Genomic DNA, 20,971 nt, shown 5'->3' with positions numbered 1-20,971 from the left:
AAAAGCAGTAGCATGTTATAATGCGGTTCCAGCCCACCTCCCAAAGCCCAGCGCACAGGGGGTGGCCAACCATACCTGCAGCCTTGGGGTTGGCTTTTCAAAACTTTTAAGTGCTCAATTTTCAAACTACCGTTCTTTTAACAGGTTTTTGTGTGTCATTTATAATTTATATTGCAATAGCACCCAAAAGTGCTTTCCAGACGCTGAGCACATCTGTAATTCTGGCTCTAAAAAGCTTCCATTCTTGGAGGGGGGGGTGGGGGGGGTGGGGAAGGGAGAAAAATTGACTGGTATTTCCCAAACAGAATTGCCCAAAGTTTCTGTTAATGTATTTTTAACAATGCATAGTACGAAATCTTGTCTAATATTATTCACAGGATTACAACAGGTGTTCTGAATTGGCTGGGGAGGCTGTGCAGAAAGGGCAGCTGACAGCTTACTGTATATGCAGATGTAACATCTATTAGAAATATCCTCTGTGGTTTGCTCGCATGCAAGCTGAATAGATTCTCAAAACAATGCTGCTGTGAATGGAAGCCATCAGCAGAATTGCTTAAGGCTGCAAAAGCCATTACTTATACAGCAGTAGATGCAAGTGCCACAGCGCAGTAACTTGTCCCACTTTGCCAGAGTTGTTTAGCAGTTATTAGATCAATACATGTATCTCCATATCTAATAAAGTGCAAGAAAATAATTTATCTCAAGGTGTACTGTTAGCTCAGTTTTTTACCCTAGTATTTATTATCCAGCTCCATAAACAAGGTAAACTTTCTCTTTTGTGTGCCTTTTTTAATGCTGCCACTGTTTTTTTCGAGCACACAATAGGTTGTGTCCTGTGCTCTGATTATTAGAACCTTGTTACTGTACTTTTTACAATTACATTTTAATTACAGCTGTAGAACCTATGCAGAATCATTTAATATAATGTTGTGAGCAAATAGCGCAGATGATGCGTTTAGTATTTGATTGCTGTTAGTTTACTGATTGATTAAACATGCAGACAGAGTCTCTGCTTTGAGTAGTAAGTCAAAGACCGTGCACACACAGAGGGATATAGGTTTCATATTCACTATTTTAGATGACTTGGGTTTTCAAAAGGACCAGCTGAAAAAGCAGGGAGTCTGGCATCTAGAAATAGAGCAGCTTTGGCAGCTTAAAAATGGCAGTGTGAATTTATTATTCAATAAAGGAAGGGACCCATTGGTGTAAAGGGTAAAGGTTGGTCAAGCAGAGTTTTGGCCTTGATTGGCAGCAGCTCATGAGTTTGGAAGAGTTGGTGATATGTCTTGCAAGTGGAGATAAGAAAATTATTTCAGCTATTTTCTGCTGAAAGTGGAGCATGATTTGCATGGACTAGCCCAGGTGAAAAGCAGCGATTCCTCAAGGAGGTGAGCTGTGTAGTTTTATAACAATAAAATAAGGGTTTTTTTAAAAAAGAGAGAAGAAAGTCTGGCCAGGGGGAGTATATACTGTAAAACAACCAGATTTTTTTCCACTTTTCTTAACAGAAGCTTGTACACAGTTATAGAAAGGACTTTGCTGCTATTTATTGCCTGAAATTACTGATCCATCTGTCTCTACCCAGACTCTTGCACGGACAATCTTTCCTGATAATTCTGCCTTTCTCCTTTCTATTATTATTCAATATTTATATTGGAATTTTGTCTGGTAGCCAAGTCCCTGGCTTATCAGATATTGCATAAATCCTCAGCAGTTGGTAACTGATCTGTGCAAAATTGTCACTTTAGGGTTAAATATTGTTGAATAAATAGACCTGCTGAAAGAACAGAATCTAACTATTTGTGTTTTGGGAAATAATTACTCCAGAAAGACAGCCCACGACATTGTATGTGTGTTAGAGAGAATGGTCAGAATATCTTTTAATTCAGCATTTACCCGTGAGAATTATTCCCAGGAGGAACCTTGCAATAAAATCTGCTTGGTCTATGAGAATAGAAAGAAATTGAATAAAAAGACTCCATTTCCACTTGTATTTATTCAGTCTGGGAAATTCAGTGGGCCGCAGCATTAGTATCAGCAGGGGATTCCTTGCTCCTAGCGTTAAATTACTGTCATAATCGCTCAATTATTTCTTCCTTGTACTGTTTAAAATAAAAATCCATCACATTCTATGTTTTTTTTCTAACATTTATTAGGTTGAGTGTTTAGGAAAATCAATTATATTCAGTCAGGCATGAATTGATGAATGTTCTTGTAATAATTGTCAGTTGTTAAACTGAATGTACTTTCTCTTTTCACCCCTTTTCATTTCCTTCAGAGGGCAGAGGTGGCTCAGAGAGAGGCAGAGACCTTAAGGGAGCAGCTCTCGTCAGCTAACAAATCTCTCCAACTTGCTACGCAGATCCAGAAGGCACCTGATGTGGTGAGAGAAAATATTTACTGACTCTTACAGGTTTCTGACATTCCTGCAGTACAGCTCTTTCAATTTATGCTCGCAGCTATAAAAATATCTGTTTGGAGTCATATTTTAACTGAAATGGAATTGTGTTCCTTTGGGATTGCGGTTTGGTTAAACTTCTGAGGGGGTTGGTGGCTGTAGAAGACCACGGGAAGGACAGAGGTCGGTCACTTTGCTACATGGTGATGGGTACGGTGATCCACAGCTCTCCAGGGCTGCTGGTCCAGGTGGATAGCAGAACTCTCAGCAATTATCTCACGTTGGTAAGAGCATCAGCAGAGGGAAAATAAAGGCAGCAATGTGGTGTAACGAAGAGTGCCTTGGTGGGCCATCAGCATGTGCTTGCCTGGAGGGCACAGCAGAGTTGTGGAGCTTCAGACCAACGGACCAGCTTTGCCCAGCGTTGGCTGCGTTACGGGACCTGCTGCCTGCCCGTGCCTGGGTCTTGTTATTCTTAGTGTATGGGCTGTCAGAGGAACTAGAAATAAATTCGGTATCATTCCAGTTTTGACCGAATATATCTCAGCTGAGAATACCTATAAAGCCACTAAAAGAAGCCTAGAAAATGCAGAAAACATCCTGCACTCCTAAATGTTTTGCTGCTTGTTGCCTTCTCTGCGTGTTTCTAAATAAAGCAAGTGCTGCTGTTTGGGGAGGTTGGTAGTGCTGGCTTTGCTGATCGGACCTTGCGGGCACAGAATGCTATTACAGGACTCCAGCTGGTCCTGGGTTAACAGGTATCACAGATGAGCAGACAGATTATTTTGATTTTTGTTTGCCAAAGGAGAAATAGGAGTATTTAAATGTAAATATGCAATTAAGTGAAATTTAGTCTACTTCTAAGCAGCAGATTTAACAAATAAAAGAAATCATGCTGCTTATATTGCTTTTTTTCTTGCAAGCCATATACATGCTTGACACCGATATCGGAGAAACACATGGTTGCCTTTAAAATACATTTGCAGAGAATGAGTAACAAACTGTAAGTCCTCCAGATCTGTTCAGTCATCTATTAATACAACCCAGTATTTTCTCAGAGAAGTCAAAAGATAGACAAGCAGGCTGCAAAAGAAAAAAAAAAAACCCAAAAAACCCCACAAAAACCCAGAAAAATAAAAAGCCTGAATATCACTTGTAACTCTGAATTACCGGCCTCTTCCTATCTCGTGTCCTAGTCTTATCATTATTTTAACATTACGTCTTTCTTGTATTTAATAGTACTTCTGCACTTCATTTATATTTAATATGACAACTACTGCAGGATGAAAATGATCATTATCTATCTTATTTCAGACTCTACGTTCTAGTCTCAATAGGCACAAGCAGCAGATGATTATACAACTTGTGATGTTTCATGCAAGCAAATTAGAGGCTTTTTCAAGTTAAAAGTATAATTCAGTGTAATGGGAGACGGTTGTTAACTGCTGTTCGTACATGTAGCTTTCCGTGAGGTACAATAGTATGTAGTCACTGAGAACCAAGTTAAGTGTTTACAAGATATGGGAAAGGTATTTTGTTGTGCCTGAGTTTTCCAGAAGGCAAGGTAAGGAGTATATTTCAATCTGCTGCAATGTCATCTTTAATTGTAAGGAAAGTGCCTGGGTGACAGCATCAGTGAGTTGAATTTTCAGCTTTTTCACCATAGAATCTTTGGTTTATAATGCTTACGATCATTGTCTCGCTCTTGGTAAATGGATTCTTTCCTACTTCACTGGTGTTTTCTGAGGAGCAGCCGTTAACCTCCGTAAGACGCGTTGCAGGCTTTTTAATGGAACATATCTTCATCGTCGGGCTGCCTCGTGCTCCCTGATCTGTACAAGGATTTCCTTATGGTCTTTGTGGAAGAGAGGTTCAGACCCTTCCAATGCATTATAGCTATTGATCTCTCAACACGAAAGGAGACAAAAGAGATGATACAATTAGTCTGTGTTATCTTTTCTGAATAGATCTACCTTCTTCTAAACATCCTCTGTCCTCTCTTTATTTCTTGTCCTGCTGGGAAGTCAGTCTAGTGAGGAACTTTCAGACTTCAGGATGGATTTTGCAGCCATGAGAAACCGGAGGAAGAAGGATCCTGATTTTGGAAAGGGAATTTCTGAAAGTGGAGACCAAAGGGAGAATGGCCTTGTTTTACAGCTGTCACATCTGCCGCCTTCCCCGTGGAGGAGAGGCTTTAGTTGTTAGCAATAACTTTAACAGCGAACAATTTTCATGCAAGGAGCAAGTTCACTGGAAGTAGCAGTTTGGGGCAATTTTTGACAATTTTGCCTGAAATGTGCAGCGTGCATCCAAAGAGCCAAAGGCACATGACTCTGCTGTTCCTGATTAAGAAATTCTGCTCCATTACTTCAGAATATTTTATCTGATTAGTATTTTGTGAGCACAGATTTTCATAGTTGTCAAAGCATTTGAACTATTAATAATAAATAGATCTAAATAGAATCCTTTGACTTTCATGGTTGCATCTTTCCAGTGCACTTAGGAAATAAGGAAATTTATTTTCTCCATTATCACTGTTTTACCAAAGAGCTGTCCTGGGGAGTGGGAAGGTTCATCTTCCAGATTCACCCAGTCAGTGATGGGAGTCCCTGATTTAGAAATTGTTTCTGTCTCTCATGCCACCCGGTGCTGGGTTGGTCCTTACCTAACTGTCCCAAATTCAACCTTGTGGCCTTTTCTTTCTTTCTATGGTCCTAAGACTTTTTTTCCCATTAGGAGCAGGCCATCGAGGTGCTAACACGCTCCAGCTTGGAAGTAGAACTGGCTGCGAAGGAGCGAGAAATCGCCCAGCTCGTAGAAGATGTCCAGAGACTCCAGGGCAGCCTCACCAAGCTGCGGGAGAACTCCAGCAGCCAGATCTCACAGCTGGAGCAGCAGCTGACCGCCAAGAACAGCACACTGAAGGTAGGGCTTCGCTCCCTGCACAGCACCTTTTGTACCTCTCACTGAGTACCCATACTGGGTTTTACTGACCTGACTTTTCTGTCATTCTGAGAGGCACCGTAAAAGCCGCTGATTTCTCCGGGATGCCGGTGAATTCTAGTTACTGTGACATTTTATTCTAAGTGACCACATTTTTGCTGAAATTGAATTCGCCTAGTTCTCATTGTTTTGAATTTTGTATTATTTTTGGGGGGGCAAAACTTGGCTGCCTTTAGAATTAAAACCCACAAACCCCAGCATATATTTACCATGGATATGTAGTGAAGTAGCTGAACTGAAAAGGCACAGAAAATCCTTATTAGGTTTCAAAACTTTAAATTCCCGTTGCAATGATTGGTACTGAAGATTTGCCAGGAATGTTTATGGCTTGTCTTTGAATTTACCTGCTACCCCCTCCAGTTCTCTCCACTGGAAAAGGGAAGTGTATCATTTAGGACATAAAGACAAGTAAAATCAAGACACGGAGAGAAGGCTTTTTAGTCTTAATAACTTATCTTTTTTAACTGTGTATTTGCTGCCCAGTAATTCCCATTTATAATTAGCGGTCCAGTCCTATACTCATTTGCATTGCACTAGCACTGCACTAAAACCAGAAGAAGCATCTAACAATTTTGTGAGTGACCCTTTTACCTTCTGCTTCAGCAGCTTCACTTTCTTTGTGCGCTAGCCCACACAGTTTTGATCTATCAGTAAGCATGAGAAATGTGTCCTGACATGTGTTATGAATCAGTTTCCTGTAACTCCTGTCTCTTCCATTGTTCTACCATCTATGAGCTTCAAAGTGTAAACAAGATAAATTTATCTATTCCATGAAAGACTTCATAGTCTTGCAGGTTTTATAGTCTGAGAGTTTTTTTGAAATCGGGAGGCTGATAGTACCCACTTAGCTCTGACTGGCGTGGGTAGCTTTCCGCTATCGGAATGATTTAATGTTCAATTGAAACTCTTACAAATTGTTCTAATTCTGACATTTTTTAACAGTTACTAGTTTTGCTCTGGTGTAGCATAATTTATGTGGAGAAATGTCTGTTAGGGATGAAAGCCGAAGTGTTGCATTCAGTATGCTTTCTGCATGTTTTAAGACAGCCTTGCAGAATTTTTATGAAAATTCAGTAGAGCAAAGGAAACCTATGAGGTTCTTACATTGAGAGTAGCGGTCTCTGCCCATCTGTCACCATGTGGGCACCACTCATTAATGAGCGAGGAGGGGCTGGCCTGGTTTTGAGGGACACATTTTGCTGGCTACACCCGTGTTATGGGTCTTTTCTTATTTTTTCATAAAGCCTGATAGAAAATATCTTGAGTCCTTGCACTTGACAGATTTTCTTGTTCCTGGTGAGGTCAGCATTAGTTTAGCCATTAACTTCAAAGGGAATAGGATCATAGAAATGACAGAGCAAGTCTTTGATTTTCATTTCAGTAATCTCCTTCCATTTTCTCATAGGCTTGCCTGGCTAATACTCTGTATTTAGGTTCCTGTTGATAGTGTCTGATGCAGTGACTATTGATAAAGTTTTAGTCATTTCAACCCTCCTTAACCTTATTTGTTGCAGTATAAAAATATTGCAAAATACATACTTTTAAGCTAAAGTGCTGGGAAAACCTGTGTCTGAGATCCATTGTACAAAGAACGAAATCTCAGTGGCAATGTGTTGATCTCATGTTTGATTATAGAGGAATTACTTCTGAAATAACTGAGATTGTAATGGTTGCCTCCACAAAAAATGAATCACGGTTTCACAAATTAAAGCAATGTTCTCAGACCATATCTTGGGGGAATTCTTTAATACTCTATGACTTAATGAAACAATACAGAAATACTTTCAAAATTATTGCTTCTTTATCTTCATCTGATCTAATAATCAAAACATATCCTCTAGTAACAAGACTTTTCTAACCATAATTATATTAACCCTTTGTTGCTGGGAGTTAGAGCTTCCCTGCTACCCAGTTAAAATGTAAAAGTGCCGGTTAGTAAAGAGATACATCAAATAACCTGGGTTAATTAAATATGGGCTTTTTAGTTTATCACTCTGAACTGAACTATGGCATTAGTCTAATGGGTTTTTTAAATGTTTTAAGCCCCTTAATACAGCCCATGCTATTTACCTAAGACACTTTATTTAATAATACGGTAACGATTGGTTGGCTTTTTTAAATAACATAAGAGGGGACCCAATCTGTGCATGGTCTGACATGGGTTCATTCATACAACCAATGCAAGACGATTCCTTAATGTGGAATATTTGCAAATTTAGTGTACAGAAATGCCACCAAGCCGTTCCTTCTGTCCTCTGGCTCCCCGCATTTTTTTGTGTTGGAGGACATTAGAATATATTTTGTCTGAATTAACCAGGTTGATATTTAGTGCAAGATATTAGTTCCTCCAGATTGTCTCACAGCTTGAACCTTTGTTATACCATGTTCTGTGCATTTTACAGGGTTCTTTGAGACAATTACCATACTAATACATTTTAAAACAGTCGTTGACTGGGAAGATGCCAAGTGCCTAAATGGTCTGCTTATATACAGGCATTGTGTTCTCAGTTGTTAGTTTATATTGTTTAGTAAAGTATACGTTGAGGTGCTGATTTTCCATGGCAACAATCTCTATATTAGGTACTTGGGAATGATGGATGTATGTGGGTTTTATACAATTCAAAGTAAAATATTGCTGGTTGCCATACTGCTATAACAGCATACAAGTACCTGAGAGTCTAAAACAGCTTTATTCTTTCAACAGCTTTGTTTTTCTTTTTTCTAACTCTGTTTTGTACCTAAAATCTCCAGAAATACTTTCAGCATATAGCATATCCATGTACAGAATTACATTTAATATAGTTACATTAAAATGAGAATCATTAGCTTAGTATTTTATTAGTATTATTTATATTAGTATTTTATATCTGTTTCTACAAAAGGCTTTTTTCTTTGCATATCCTTGCATAAGTATTTAACATACTAACCCAGGATATTGTTTGTTTTAAATTTATTCCAGAGCCTTTTATATGAGGACTAGCGTAAATAGCCAGCTATCCTAGAGCTCATCTGCTCTAGATCCCAAAATGTTACAAGTCACAGAGTGAAGGAAGGGGAGAACTGTAGTGTATCTTTGCTTTAAGCTGCAGAGCAGCAAAAAGCAGCTAGAAGCGGGCAGCAGAGCGACGTGGTCAGGAAGAGCTGAAAGATGCAGCGTAGGGTTTGGCAGGGTGCTCACATTGCCTGCATCAAGTTTGAAACCTGTCGGTCATGATGCTGAGTCTCCTGCCCTGTACCCAAGGGCTCTCTGGCTAACTGGTTTCATTTAAAGATCCCTCCCCAGTCTTACTGAACCCGATCTGGTGTATTAAAAAATCTAGCTGGGTTCCTTGTTAAAGTAACTCTGTTTTGCTCAGCATGGAGCTGTAGCTTGAACAGCTGTTTGAACTTCAATGGTTGCACTTGATGGTCTCAAAAGTCTTTTCCAACCTAAATGAGTCCATTTAGGCTTGCAGCACGTTGTGGCTGGCCCTCCTGGAGACTTAGAGAACCAAAGTGACACCTTGGACCCTGGGATTGTGTACTACATTTGCATGAGATTTCAACAGATGTTGGAGATCTCCAAAACCTCAAACATCTTTGATATTTGTAGGATTTCCCTGGTCACATCAACCAGGATTTTCCTAGTTCCATCAGTATCGGGGGTTTTAGCAGGGCCACAACACCTGTAGCGCTGTGTCTGCTATATACAGCAAAGTCGGTACTCCCCATAGTCCCAGTTAGTAACTGGAATTTGGTAAGGCAGGACATGTCAGAAGAAATGACTAAACTTGCCCTGTACTTATTCTAGGTGGAAAAAAAAAATGTTTTAGCTGGAATAGGCGTGTGGGTAATTTTCTTTTTAACACAACCCAAATGACTGCATGTGTTACTGTTGGGTAAGGATGCTGGGACACAAGACCTTTTAAGAGGCTGCTCATTTCGTCAATGTCCCATAGAGTGCAAATTCCACACTTAAGAACAATTCCTGCTTTCGTGCAACAATCGCTTTTGGTGGTCCATTAAGAGTTGCTTGTTGAGCAGCTGCCAGAGCAGGGCCCACCTATTACCGCCGGGAGATGCCTCTTGTCAGCAGTGGCTAAGAACTGTGGGTTGTGGTATCAAAAAGCAGGAACAGGAATTTGAGGGCTGTATATTGATAACGTGGATGTCCACTATGCCACTGCTTTTTCATATACGTACTAATGGCAAGGCAGAAGCGTCAGCAGTGCGTAAGCTGGAAGGGGCATCATAGCAAATCCTTTAAAAGATGGTAAAATAGCCTGAAGTCCAACAGAGCCCCATCATGCTGCTGTCATCATCTGAAGACGCCTCGTGTGAATTGCTGAGGTGGCAAGGATGGTGGGCTCGCCAGTTCGTGGGTGCTGTATGACACGGTGGTTGGGTTTGCTGCTTATACCCATTGGACAGCTTTGAGCTGGCCGATACCTACACACTGGCTGACTTTCCCCACTTCGTCATTCCCACTTCGAATTATTTGTCTGTTCCAGCCCTGCCTTTCATACCCCCATCCCTGTGCTGGTGCAGAACTTTATGGGGCTGCATTTTAAACGGATTTGCTAAAATTATCCAAGTTCACAGTAGCTTTTCCCTGCCTTCCTCCTGCATTCAACGAGAAGCCCAGGACTAGGTGTAGGATCTTCTTGAATTCACTTCTCCACTGAAGACCGCCTCTCCTGGACATAAAGCCCTATTTTTCTTTTTCATGTCATATATTCCTTTCATTCTCAAAGTACGTGCTCTGTCTTTGAGGCTGGTCTGTCCTTGTGTTATTTCCGTTTCCTGTGACCTTTGGGATTCTGTGCCAATTTTAACACCAAAAATTAAGTGAAGCAGAGCTACCCTGAACTTATCCATGGAAGTTGCAAGCCAGTAAGGTCTGTTCTTTCTTTGCTTAGATCAGGTGTACCTGTACTAAGCAAAGAAACGATTAGTGGGAAATTAATGTGGCTTCTGCAAGCAACGTAACGGCATCAATTATGTGTCACTATGTTTTAGGCCTCCTGAAGCATTTATCCTGTAGTGATGAGCACAGTTGTTGGGAGCTGGGTAAGGTCCAAATGTGTGGCATTGCGTTATGGATTGTGTTAGGAGGTTTGTTTCAACGTTTGTGGCATCTTTACACCGAAGAGAAGCCATTGAGACTGCCCCAGGTCAGGTAGACCTGAGCAAAAAGACCTGCTGGGTTGGTCTCAATGCTTCGTCTCCAGTGTGTAATCATATTAGTTATTGCAATAAGTAACGCTTGTAAAACAACTTGGTGCAGCTGTCTTGTTTGGGCATGAGGCATTGTACATGTCTTACAAGCCTAAGGCATTCCAGTCAACAACAGCTTCTTCAGTCTTTTTTTTTTTTTTTTTTTCCCCCTGTAGATAAGGTTATCGAGAACTGTCGTATTATGAATACAGTATGTGCCAAAGCATCTTGCTTGTTTACTCAATTTAGCAGTTTCGTAAAAATTTCAGCTGCCCTATTTTTAATACCTTCTTCCCCGATCTCTTTATTGAACACATGACAGTGACATTGCAAACAGCCAAATTGGGACCTACTGAGTTCTGTAATGCTTGGCACTCTGTAAACAAAGGAAGGAGGTATAATTGTGTTTATGTTGAATTGGTTATAGTTTGTTTTCTAATATATGTAAATTAGGTATGAGTCATTAACCCTCACTTGTGCGCTGCTGTATATATGGAATAATTTAAAGATGATTTTGAAAAGATGATGCAGAAAAAAAATATCTAAATAATTAAATCCATGTTCTTTCTTTTAAAGCAACTGGAAGAAAAGCTGAAAGGACAGGCTGATTATGAAGAGGTTAAGAAAGAATTAAAGTAAGTGTTAAATGCTTACATAATTTTTTCACCAACTCTACTTCAGCAGTGCTTGTTACATGAAGCCACAAATCTGTGTTCTTGGAACAATAAAGAATTCAGTCAAAACCACAAAGATGGGGAAATCGGGAATATTGGCAGAAATTGCATCCAGAGCCAGTGCAACTGCTGTATCTGAGAGCACTCCTTTTTGTTGTTGCAGCAGAGTATTGGGATAGCAAATAATAGAAGTGTCCATGAAGAAAAGGTGCTAAAACTATTATCCACCAAGGGTAAAAGTTTGAAAATCTGTAGTATTTCAGGTGGACCACTCTTTAAAAATCCCCAGCCAACAGCTGAATGTAATGTGGACCAGGAATTTAATGCAGGGCCTTTGGCCATAGTATCTTTTCTATGCTTTTGCCAGCCAGTGTTCAGCACTTACCATTTTAATGTTGTGCTTGTTTCACTGTATATTTTTTGCTAATATATTGTGGTTTTAAACTAAAGCCACAAACAGCCTCTTCCTATTTCAAGGGGTTTTTTTAGAGAGACTTAAAAGAGCCTCATTTTAAACTATAACAAGATAAGCTGTCAGGTTCAGAAGAGAACTTTTTTGACTGGAAATATGTTTAGTGTCAAGGTTTAAATAACTGCAAGAACCTCCATCTCTTCTTTCATCATTGTGGCATTTTTGTGTGTATTTTAAGAAGACTGAAAAAATGTTACCTTGTTTAATGAGGTATTTCAGATGAGGCTGGTCGTCATGTGCTTTTGTTTACACATCCCTGGAGAATATGGAAAGCAGGTTTGGTTTTGCAAGCCCAATGACTGCCCAGCCCCTGGTGCTAATTCTATTGAAGCCATGCTGGCTGCAGTTCTGGTTCACTGCCAGCCGCAGCACACCCTGATGTAGGTCTATAGTTTCAGTCAAATTAAATGAATTGACCATTTTGTTGGTCATTACACCTGAATATTAACTGGCCTGAAAAAAAGTCATATTTTTAGCGATACAGGTAAATGCACCCATGTTCTCTCCCAAGATAAGGAAACTAAGCTTCAGATTTTGGCTGGGATTGTGCCCGCATGTAACGTATTGAATGGTAATTAGGCCACAACCTTCTAATGAATGTGCCAAAACATCAAATGAGTTTTAAATCCTACCTGGTTTAATGCCTTTACTTTAGCTTTACTTTAGATATAAACTCATTTAGGTCCCTGTGTTCCTGGCAGTAATGCCTTTTTTTTTTTTTTTTTTGTGTCTTTTTTTCTTTTTTACAACACTGACTTATGTGAGGGCAGGGATGAGAAGGCAGCTAAGTGGTCCAGAAGCCATGACACGGGAGTGTTCATACAGTGTTTTGCCTATTCTTGTTATTTCAAGGTGGGCCTGCAGTGAAATAGATGGGAGAACCTCCTGGAAGCGGCCCTTGTTTGGTGCCCGTAAATTAGGGGGGAAAAAAGTACGTTCTCCTTCTGTTACAGGTTTTATATCCCCTCATTTGTGGGTAGCATGTTTTTATCTGGGCGGGCTCACTTTGGAGGGACAGCCAGCTGGCTTGTAGGTGGCCTGGGGTCCATACACCATCCTGCTGGATGCAGAATGGTTAAGACCCTCAGTGAGAGCACGGAAGATGTTTGCAATGCTACATCATCACAGCAGCTCGTTCACGCCACCCTCCCTGCTCCCATCTGGTCCCAAAATCTAAATGTACGTCACCTGAGAGTGACAGTACATCTGGTATCCCTCAGATATCCTGCTATGCCTGCCTTTGTGCCCTGAAACAGTGACAAAAATGAGCTGCTCAGAAGGTGCAGACACACCAAGAAAAAAGGTATCTTGTCAGTAAGGAAGAAAGAGAATAAACTTCTCAGTTGTTTTGGCACCGATGTGCTTTCCTTAACCCTCCCAAGGATGTTAGAGGCATTCTAGGCTGAAGGATCTCGTATGAGCCAACTTCTAGCCTTGGAGGAACTTATCTACGTCCACGTCAAGATCTGGGGTAGGAAGATTTTGGCTTTTGTGCCAAATGGCTTTTAAGCCTATCTGAGATCTGAGAGCTGTGTGTGTCCTTTCAGTTCCTTCTCGAGTAATACGATGGTGCCAACCCTCCTGCCTTTGAAGTCAGGATCTTACCAACAGAAAGTCGAGCTGTCCCAATGCACACTTGGCTTTAGAGTAAGATCTTTCAAGTCATCGCAAGATGTACAGCTTCAAGTCACAGGATCACTCCTTTAAAAATCAGACAAGGGATCCTGAGCAACAGATTGAGTCAAGATCTCATGGGCAAAGATATTCCTAGAATCCAAAGGGGAAACATTCTGCTTCTTCATATTCCTGAGGAAAATGTCTCTTGTGACACATTTGGAGAGTAATTTTTGACACATTTAACTTTTACATTACTTGAAAAAAATGAATCTGCTGTAGTGAATATTCCTCCAAGGGCAATTTGAGATACCATCAACCTGGTTTTTAGTATATTTTGGGTTCTAAGCGTTAGGAAATTACCTGTGAAATTGCTAGAAGGCTATTTCAGGTAGCGAAGTAGGCAGAGGTCCTTCGAGCAGGCGGAGGTCAGTAAGTTTCCAGCTGAGGTCTGGATACGCGTGCCTGCTCCAGGCTCGCTGGGACATGCAGCTGCTGCAGGGTCTGGGTTCGTTGCTGAAGGTCCCAGTTAGCTGCGGGTGCTGGGAACCATGATGCTTTGGTGGAGCGGCCTGTGCAAGTGGAGGGCGCAACAGGATCGGGGCTTTAAAGCCAGACTTTGAGTGCCTAGAACCTATACACGCTATATGTTTTAAGTTGATGTGGTGGTTTGGCCCTGGCTGGAGGCCGGGTGCCCACCCAAGCCGCTCTGTCGGTCTCCTCCTCAACCAGGCAGGGGAGAGAAAATACAACGAAAGGCCTCTGGGTTGAGATAAGGACGGGGAAATCGCTCAGCAATTACCCTCACGGGCAAAACAGACTTGACTTGGGGAAATTAGTTTAATTTATTACCATTCAAATCAGAAAAAAATCTTCTCCCCACCCCGGGCTTAAATTAATTCCCCATTTCTCAACCTGCTCCCCACCAGTGGCGCAGGGGGACGGTGGGGGGGTTACAGTCAGTTCATTGCATGTTGTCTCTGCCGCTCCCTCCACCTCACACTCTTCCCCTGCTCTGCTGTGGGGTCCCTCCCATGGGCATCAGTCCTCCAGGAATTGTTCCAGCGTGGTCCCACAGGCACAGCAAACCCCCCCCACAGGGCCACGGGCCCTGCCAGGAGCTGCCCCAGCGCGGGCTGCCCGTGGGTCACGGCTCCTTCAGGCCCCCCCTGCCCCGGCGTGGGGTCCTGCCTGGGCTGCGGGGGGGGTGGGGATCTGCTCCCCCGTGGGCTCCATGGGCCGGGGGCACAGCCTGCCTGGCCGGGGGCTGCCCACGGGCTGGGGGGAATGTCTGCTCCGGGGTCTGGAGCCCCCCGCCCCCCCTGCCCTGGCCTGGGGGCTGCAGGGCTGTGCTCTCACATAGTCTCACTCCTCTCTCCTGCTGGCACAGATTTTTTTTCCCCATCTTGATATGCTGTCCCCGAGGCGCTGCCACCATCACTGATGTGCTCAGCCTTGACCAGCGGTGTGTCCATCCAGGAGCCGGCTGGCATGGGCTCCACTGGACATAGGGGCGGCTTCTGGCATCTTCTCACATAAGCCACCCCTGTAGCCCCCCACTACCAAAACCATGCCGTGCAAACCCACTACAGCTTACTTCATGCTTCCAGCTGGTTTCAATCTGTTTCTGTAGGCAGCATGGTAGTGGTCTGAGTACATCACGTCTGCTCCTTCGAGAGCAGACAGGTTCTTTTGGTTTACTCTCACCCAGAAGGAACACGGTAGGTATGCTCCAGGACTGCTCTGCGTGGCAAACTGGAGTGCGGTAAGTGGGGATTACTGGGAGAGCTGCATTGCAAGTGTACTGATGACCTGAACTGAGATGGGAGAAGCACCTGGGAAGTTTGCCACAGGATAATTTGCTGTTACAAATTGTTTGGTTTTTTTTTTAAATTGAGATGAGTCTCCTTCTTCGATGATCATGAGGACACACGTTGCTATTTGCTGGCCTTTCAGAGGCCATATCCTGCAGAATCCATGGGAGGATGGAAACAGTTACCTACCAGAGACTGGGGGTTTCCTAGATGAGTCTCTGTGTATTTATCTCCCCCAGCACCTTGGAGGTCTGGCAGGTAGAGCTGTGCCTCTGAAGAGGTGTCCCAAGGAACGCTTGCTTTCAGCAGTGGTTAGCCACCTGAGTAAACATGCCTGTGATGTCAATATAATGTCAGGATCTCTTGAGAAATGGAGCCGTTAATGCACAACTTCTCTCCTTGACTGGCATGACTCCGTTAATAGCAGAAAAGAGGCACTTAAACACGTGGGTGAGCTGGTGTGCCCACGTAAAGCAGAGTCTTAACAGCGTTACTTTATGTACTTGTGTATTGGGTGATGGCTCTACCCTGCAGCCATTTCTGCTGGCTAAACGTATCATCCAGTGATGCTGGATGATGAAACTGGTGGCCAGAAGTTTGTGATTTTATGAATTGTATTTGTAGAAGTGCCTGCCAGAATTAAGACTGCATGCGGCAAGTATGCGCAGATGCGAAATACCTGAGGTTTCTGTCACAGAATGACTTCCCTTCCTGGGATTTGCTATGACTTTGAATGATCCCGAATGACTCACTGAGACCGCTGAGTTCCAGAATGTCACTTAATGGACATCTGATTCTGGATTAATGCATGGGCAGATTTACAGAGGAGCTGGACGCCGCATGGTCTGCGGCAGTTAATGAGTGCTGGGTGCCTGGCTGACTCCTGGTGACATCCAGAACCAGTCCCTACGTCTTAGCCCTGGCCTTCTGCCTTTTTTGACTCAGTTTCCACATGTAATACATGATTAAACATTTTCTCCCTGCCTCTCAAAGTTCCTGGTGCTTTATACATTAAGAACACTGTATAAACACTATCTATATCTGTTTATGTATTTTTCTTCAACAAATGAATGTCGTCTTTATACAACGAAAAGCTGAAATAATTTATCGCTTCAGTCTGAGGAAGTTAACGTCCTGCCTGCAGCAGGTCTGTTTAAAAAAATTTATAAGACAAAGCACAGTAATAAGTTTCTATTCCTGTAAGACTCTCCATTTGCCAGACGATACAACTCTAACTGGAAGACTTTGAAGGGAGACGTCCTTTGACCACTCAGTATTTATATAAAATATTGACAATGAGACTATCAGATTCTTCTCTTAATGTACTTATAAATATTTGGATCTTTCATATTTCTTAAGAAATATTGTGCCATTTTGTCTTCCCTTTGCCACAGAACTCGGAGGTTATTAAAATGAAAAACTGCCTTTTAGCCTGTAGTGTCTTGGTCGGGAAGATTAGTTGTGCATATTTTCCTTGCTGTGTGAGCTGGTGTATATTATACAAAGTAGTGTAACTGTGCTGGTGATTCCCTTGTTTTTTGTTGCTTTGCTACAACTTTTTCATTCCCTTCAAGCTTCACAGATAAATTTATATTGCTTCTGACAGCTTAAAATGTTATATCCTTATTAACCTTTAAATTTACGCTTTAAAATGGCCTGGTGGGATTGCATATGGAATGATTTAGATGACGCTTGAGAAAATTTTCTTATCCAGTAACTAGTTTGAATAGTTATTTTGTATTCATTACGAGACTGTGTTACTGCAAGGAAAGTTGTTATCACTCGTAGTGTTGCTGGAGAGTAGGAAATGATAATGTTAATGCTCATTAGTGGAGTTGTTATGAAAAGAAGAAATAGAAAATAATTGTTTTTTCTACCTTCCGCAGTATATTGAAATCCATGGAGTTTGCACCATCTGAAAGCTCTGGTGCGCAGGTACTGAACCTACTTTTGTTTTCTTACTTCGGCAGTTCAGTTAATTAACAAAGATTTTTGTCTTGCAATTCACTGGTGTTGGCTTGGACAGTTTCCTGTTGGTGATGAGACATAGGCGTTGATCATTGTTTTCCTGATGTTTCTTTATGTAAAAAGCTGAACTGAACATTTTTTGCCTGTTGATTTCTTTTAAGTGGTCAAGGACAAAGACTGACGTTTTCAGCTGTGCTGGAGTGAGTGGATAACCGTAATGTTCTGCAGTTGAGTCTTGTAAAGATGCTGGAGTTGGTGTGCAGCTATGCTGATATTTGCATGTTTCTTGTACTGACAGTACGCTGAGCCCCACAATTTTAACATTTTTAAGTCTTCGTTAGCCTTGAAAATAATGTTCGTGAAAGAAAACAAACCTTTGAGTACTGAGAAAGCAGGACAAAGCTCTGCTCATCCAGCAAATTAATCTTACTTAAGTTTAAAGGTTATGAATTAAATTCCTGCTTCTGAAATCTGAACAGAATATTAATATACTGGGATTAATTTTCAATATATTTTTTAATGATCAAGGGTTAGTTATTTAGTGGAAGATAAATGGCAGGTTTCTGTGACTGATTTTATTTTTGAACAAACTGTTTATGCTGAAACACAGCATTTCAAGGAAATGCTTAACTTGGGTCAGTTGACCTAAAAGAAATAATATAATCTTAACTCCTGTTGTAAATCAGATTAAAAGAAGTCTACAGCTTTTAAATTGAAAGAGTGCCAGTACCGTTTCAAAATAAGTAGGATTAAGAAAATGTTCTGTTACTTATTTCGAAATAATGCAGAATTGATGAATGATTTACAATGAAAATTAAACAGTGAATCTCTTCTATGGCTCACGGAGGAGCACTGAGTGATTCCTGCAAATCCATGCACGGTGAATTCCCTAGCTGTGTGCATAACGGAGATGAGCACTTGTTTTCTTCTTCTGAAATCCTTTTGAGTGCCTGAGTGAAACTCTTAATGCTTTTAGAAACAAACCTCCCACTTTGATTTTCTTTAGGATGCATCTAAACCGCTGGAGGTGCTGCTGCTGGAGAAGAACCGCTCCTTGCAGTCTGAGAACGCCACGCTGCGTATCACAAATAGTGACCTGAGTGGTAGGTTGACACGATTTTTGGCTAATTCTGGTTTGTTTGCTGTCTTGTAAAGGGAGGGAGGGCTGAGTGAGAGGTGAATGTCTGAGCTAATGCATGGCAGAAAGATTAAGAGGCAACAAGAGCACTGAATAACGTTTGATTTCTGCAGTTTTATAGGCTGGATAATAAAATAAAACTTGGAGACCTCAGAGAGTCTTTAAAGGTTAGGGAAGAGAGGCATTACGAGATGTACCAAGTGGTAGCATTTGAGGGTATCTTCTGTTTTGGGAACAAATTCATCCGTGGCACCAGAAGTCTCTTCCCCCACACACAATGTTATGCAGAATGTTTGCATATAGAACACAGTAACCTTCCTGTCTGATACGCTTAGATATACTACCACAGCAGGTCAGCTTGGAAAAACAAAATACTTTCTTTTTAGCAAAGTGTGTTTGCCGTTGAGCTTTCGTAATGTGGGCTTTTTACATCTTGCGTGCACATTTTTCAAATGGCAAGTCATGGAATTTCCAGATACTTGAATGCTTATGGTTTTTGCAGCTGGAAGCAAGTTAAAAGTTGCCACTGGCCCTGGGATTACTGAATTCTGAAGCGTTTTATGACTTTTAACTGAGTGATCTTGGTGCATCCACCTAATGGTGATTCCTTTATTCAAATTGGTTTGTCCCAAAATGTAAATGTTTGCTGCATTTGGGTTCAGTTAGGTCCAATGAGTAATGTCTTGAATGAGAGACAACAAAGAGACTTGCTGTCTGTAACTGCTTTTATTTTAAATGTATAACTGCGCTTCATGTAACTGTTCTAGTTTTAATGTTTGTAAGGGGGATTCTCCAGGCTGCAACATACAAGAAAGGTGCAAACATGAAATGCATGTTGTTTGTTTTGGGGGCCTTGTTTGGCTTATTAAAATTACAATTATGGAAAAAAAGAAGAAAAAAAAGCACAAAAAAACCAACAACAAACAAATGAAAACAAACCAAAACCAAAACCGAAACCAAAAATCCCACCACCGCTTCATTGGCCCTTGGAAATCTGCACTTTTTTTTTTTCCCTTTGCGGGGCAAACTTTGCATTTTTTTATCTTGGTTTTTCCCTCTTTGATCCCCCATAATGCATTATGTTTGACCTTCCTTGTAGGGTCAGCCAGGAGAAAAGGGAAAGACCAGCCTGAGAGTCAGCGTCCTGCAACCTTGCCGGCCTCCCCTCCTTCTCAGTTGCTCCGCAACGCGGGGGAGCAGGCTCCCAGTACTAATGGTACACACCAGTTCTCACCAACGGGTTTAAGTCAAGACTTTTTCAGCTCATCCCTGGCGAGCCCCAGCTTACCCCTGGCCTCCACAGGAAAATTTGCACTAAACTCTCTCCTCCAGCGACAGCTAATGCAGTCCTTCTACTCCAAGGCAATGCAGGAAGCAGGAAGCACAAGCATGATTTTTTCAACAGGTCCTTACAGCACAAACTCCATATCTTCCCAAAGTCCGTTACAACAAAGTCCGGACGTAAATGGCATGGCCCCATCTCCCAGCCAGTCAGAAAGTGCTGGGAGCATCTCTGAAGGCGAGGAGATAGACACAGCCGAAATTGCACGTCAGGTGAAAGAGCAATTGATCAAGCACAATATCGGACAGCGGATATTTGGACATTATGTGTTGGGACTGTCGCAAGGGTCTGTGAGTGAGATACTAGCCCGGCCAAAGCCATGGAATAAACTGACTGTGAGAGGCAAGGAGCCCTTCCATAAGATGAAGCAGTTCCTCTCGGACGAGCAGAACATCTTGGCTCTTCGCAGCATCCAGGGTAGACAAAGAGGTAAGCGCTCGCCAGCTGAGGGTCTCGCCCTGTTTTCCTGTTAGTTACAAACATTAAAAGCTGAAAGCTTCCCTGTACGGGGCCAGTTGTGTGTTGCTGCTGGTTTCACCCAAAATCAGAGGTCAGGTACAGAAAGTACAGCTTCTAACTCCGCTGTTCAGCACTCAAGCAGGTTAGTATCTTTGCTTCTGCTTTTTTTAGCTGCTGACTTGGGTTTGTCAGCAGGAGCAGGCAGCAGGGACACTGCCATCCCTCCCTTCCCAGTAGCTCCATGTCAGAGCTAAATACAGAGTGAAAAGGTTCAGTAGCTACTGAGAGTATCTGCCCTCAGAAATACTTCAAGGTTTTTATTTAGGTTTGGTTATTGAGACCAGACTTTTGTTGTGTCTTGTGTGATTTATTTTTTCCCCAAAGTGTTTTGACAAAATGTCATGTGATGCATGAGATGAGTAACTTAAAAAAAAATCCTAATTTAAAGCAGCTTTGCATATTTAAGGCAGCGATTTTAAGAAATAACATGCATTTCATTGTGATTCATCTTAAGTGAAGACTGAGATTTACATTTAGAGAAACTGCAAAGTAAGTTGTTTACAGTCAAGAAATACTGGAAAAGGCAGGCAGGGTTTTCCTAGATTTTGTTTAATTGAAAGTGCACACTGTTAGATTTATAATCTGTTCTTCCTTTTGATGATTGTACTTGAGGGGATTATCTGCCCATCTTTAACCTCTTCATTTTTGGTATCTCTAGACATTTATTTATATCTGTCTAATCTCCTTTCCGAACGTAGCTGTAATCTTTATTAACAAATCAGCCAGCCTTGCTTCTTCCAAAGTAGCCAGCTCCTCCAGCGCTCAGACAAAGGCTTGAGGGGGCGAGGACAGCTTGAACCCTGGCGGTCAGAGACAGGCTGCTAGCTTCTCAT

At 41.9% G+C, this 20,971-nt stretch overlaps 1 protein-coding gene across 8 annotated transcripts in view; it reads left to right on the top strand.

Moving 5' to 3' along the window:
* CUX1 (cut like homeobox 1) overlaps positions 1–20,971 on the top strand; it is a 281,378-nt gene that overhangs the window by 186,962 nt on the left and 73,445 nt on the right. For 6 of the 8 annotated variants that reach the window (XM_056326649.1, XM_056326651.1, XM_056326646.1 and 3 more), the window contains exons 10-15: positions 2,279–2,383; positions 5,135–5,323; positions 11,174–11,232; positions 17,058–17,106; positions 18,146–18,242; positions 19,377–20,048. In XM_056326649.1, the coding sequence (XP_056182624.1) occupies positions 2,279–2,383; positions 5,135–5,323; positions 11,174–11,232; positions 17,058–17,106; positions 18,146–18,242; positions 19,377–20,048 (1,171 nt within the window). The remainder of the gene's footprint in view (positions 1–2,278; positions 2,384–5,134; positions 5,324–11,173; positions 11,233–17,057; positions 17,107–18,145; positions 18,243–19,376; positions 20,049–20,971) is intronic. The other 2 variants (XM_056326647.1, XM_056326650.1) reach the window with 2 other exon arrangements.

Source organism: Falco biarmicus, chromosome 1 (genome assembly GCF_023638135.1).
Source record: "Falco biarmicus isolate bFalBia1 chromosome 1, bFalBia1.pri, whole genome shotgun sequence".
NCBI lineage: Eukaryota > Metazoa > Chordata > Aves > Falconiformes > Falconidae > Falco > Falco biarmicus.
This window is presented reverse-complemented; position numbering and strand designations above follow the sequence as displayed.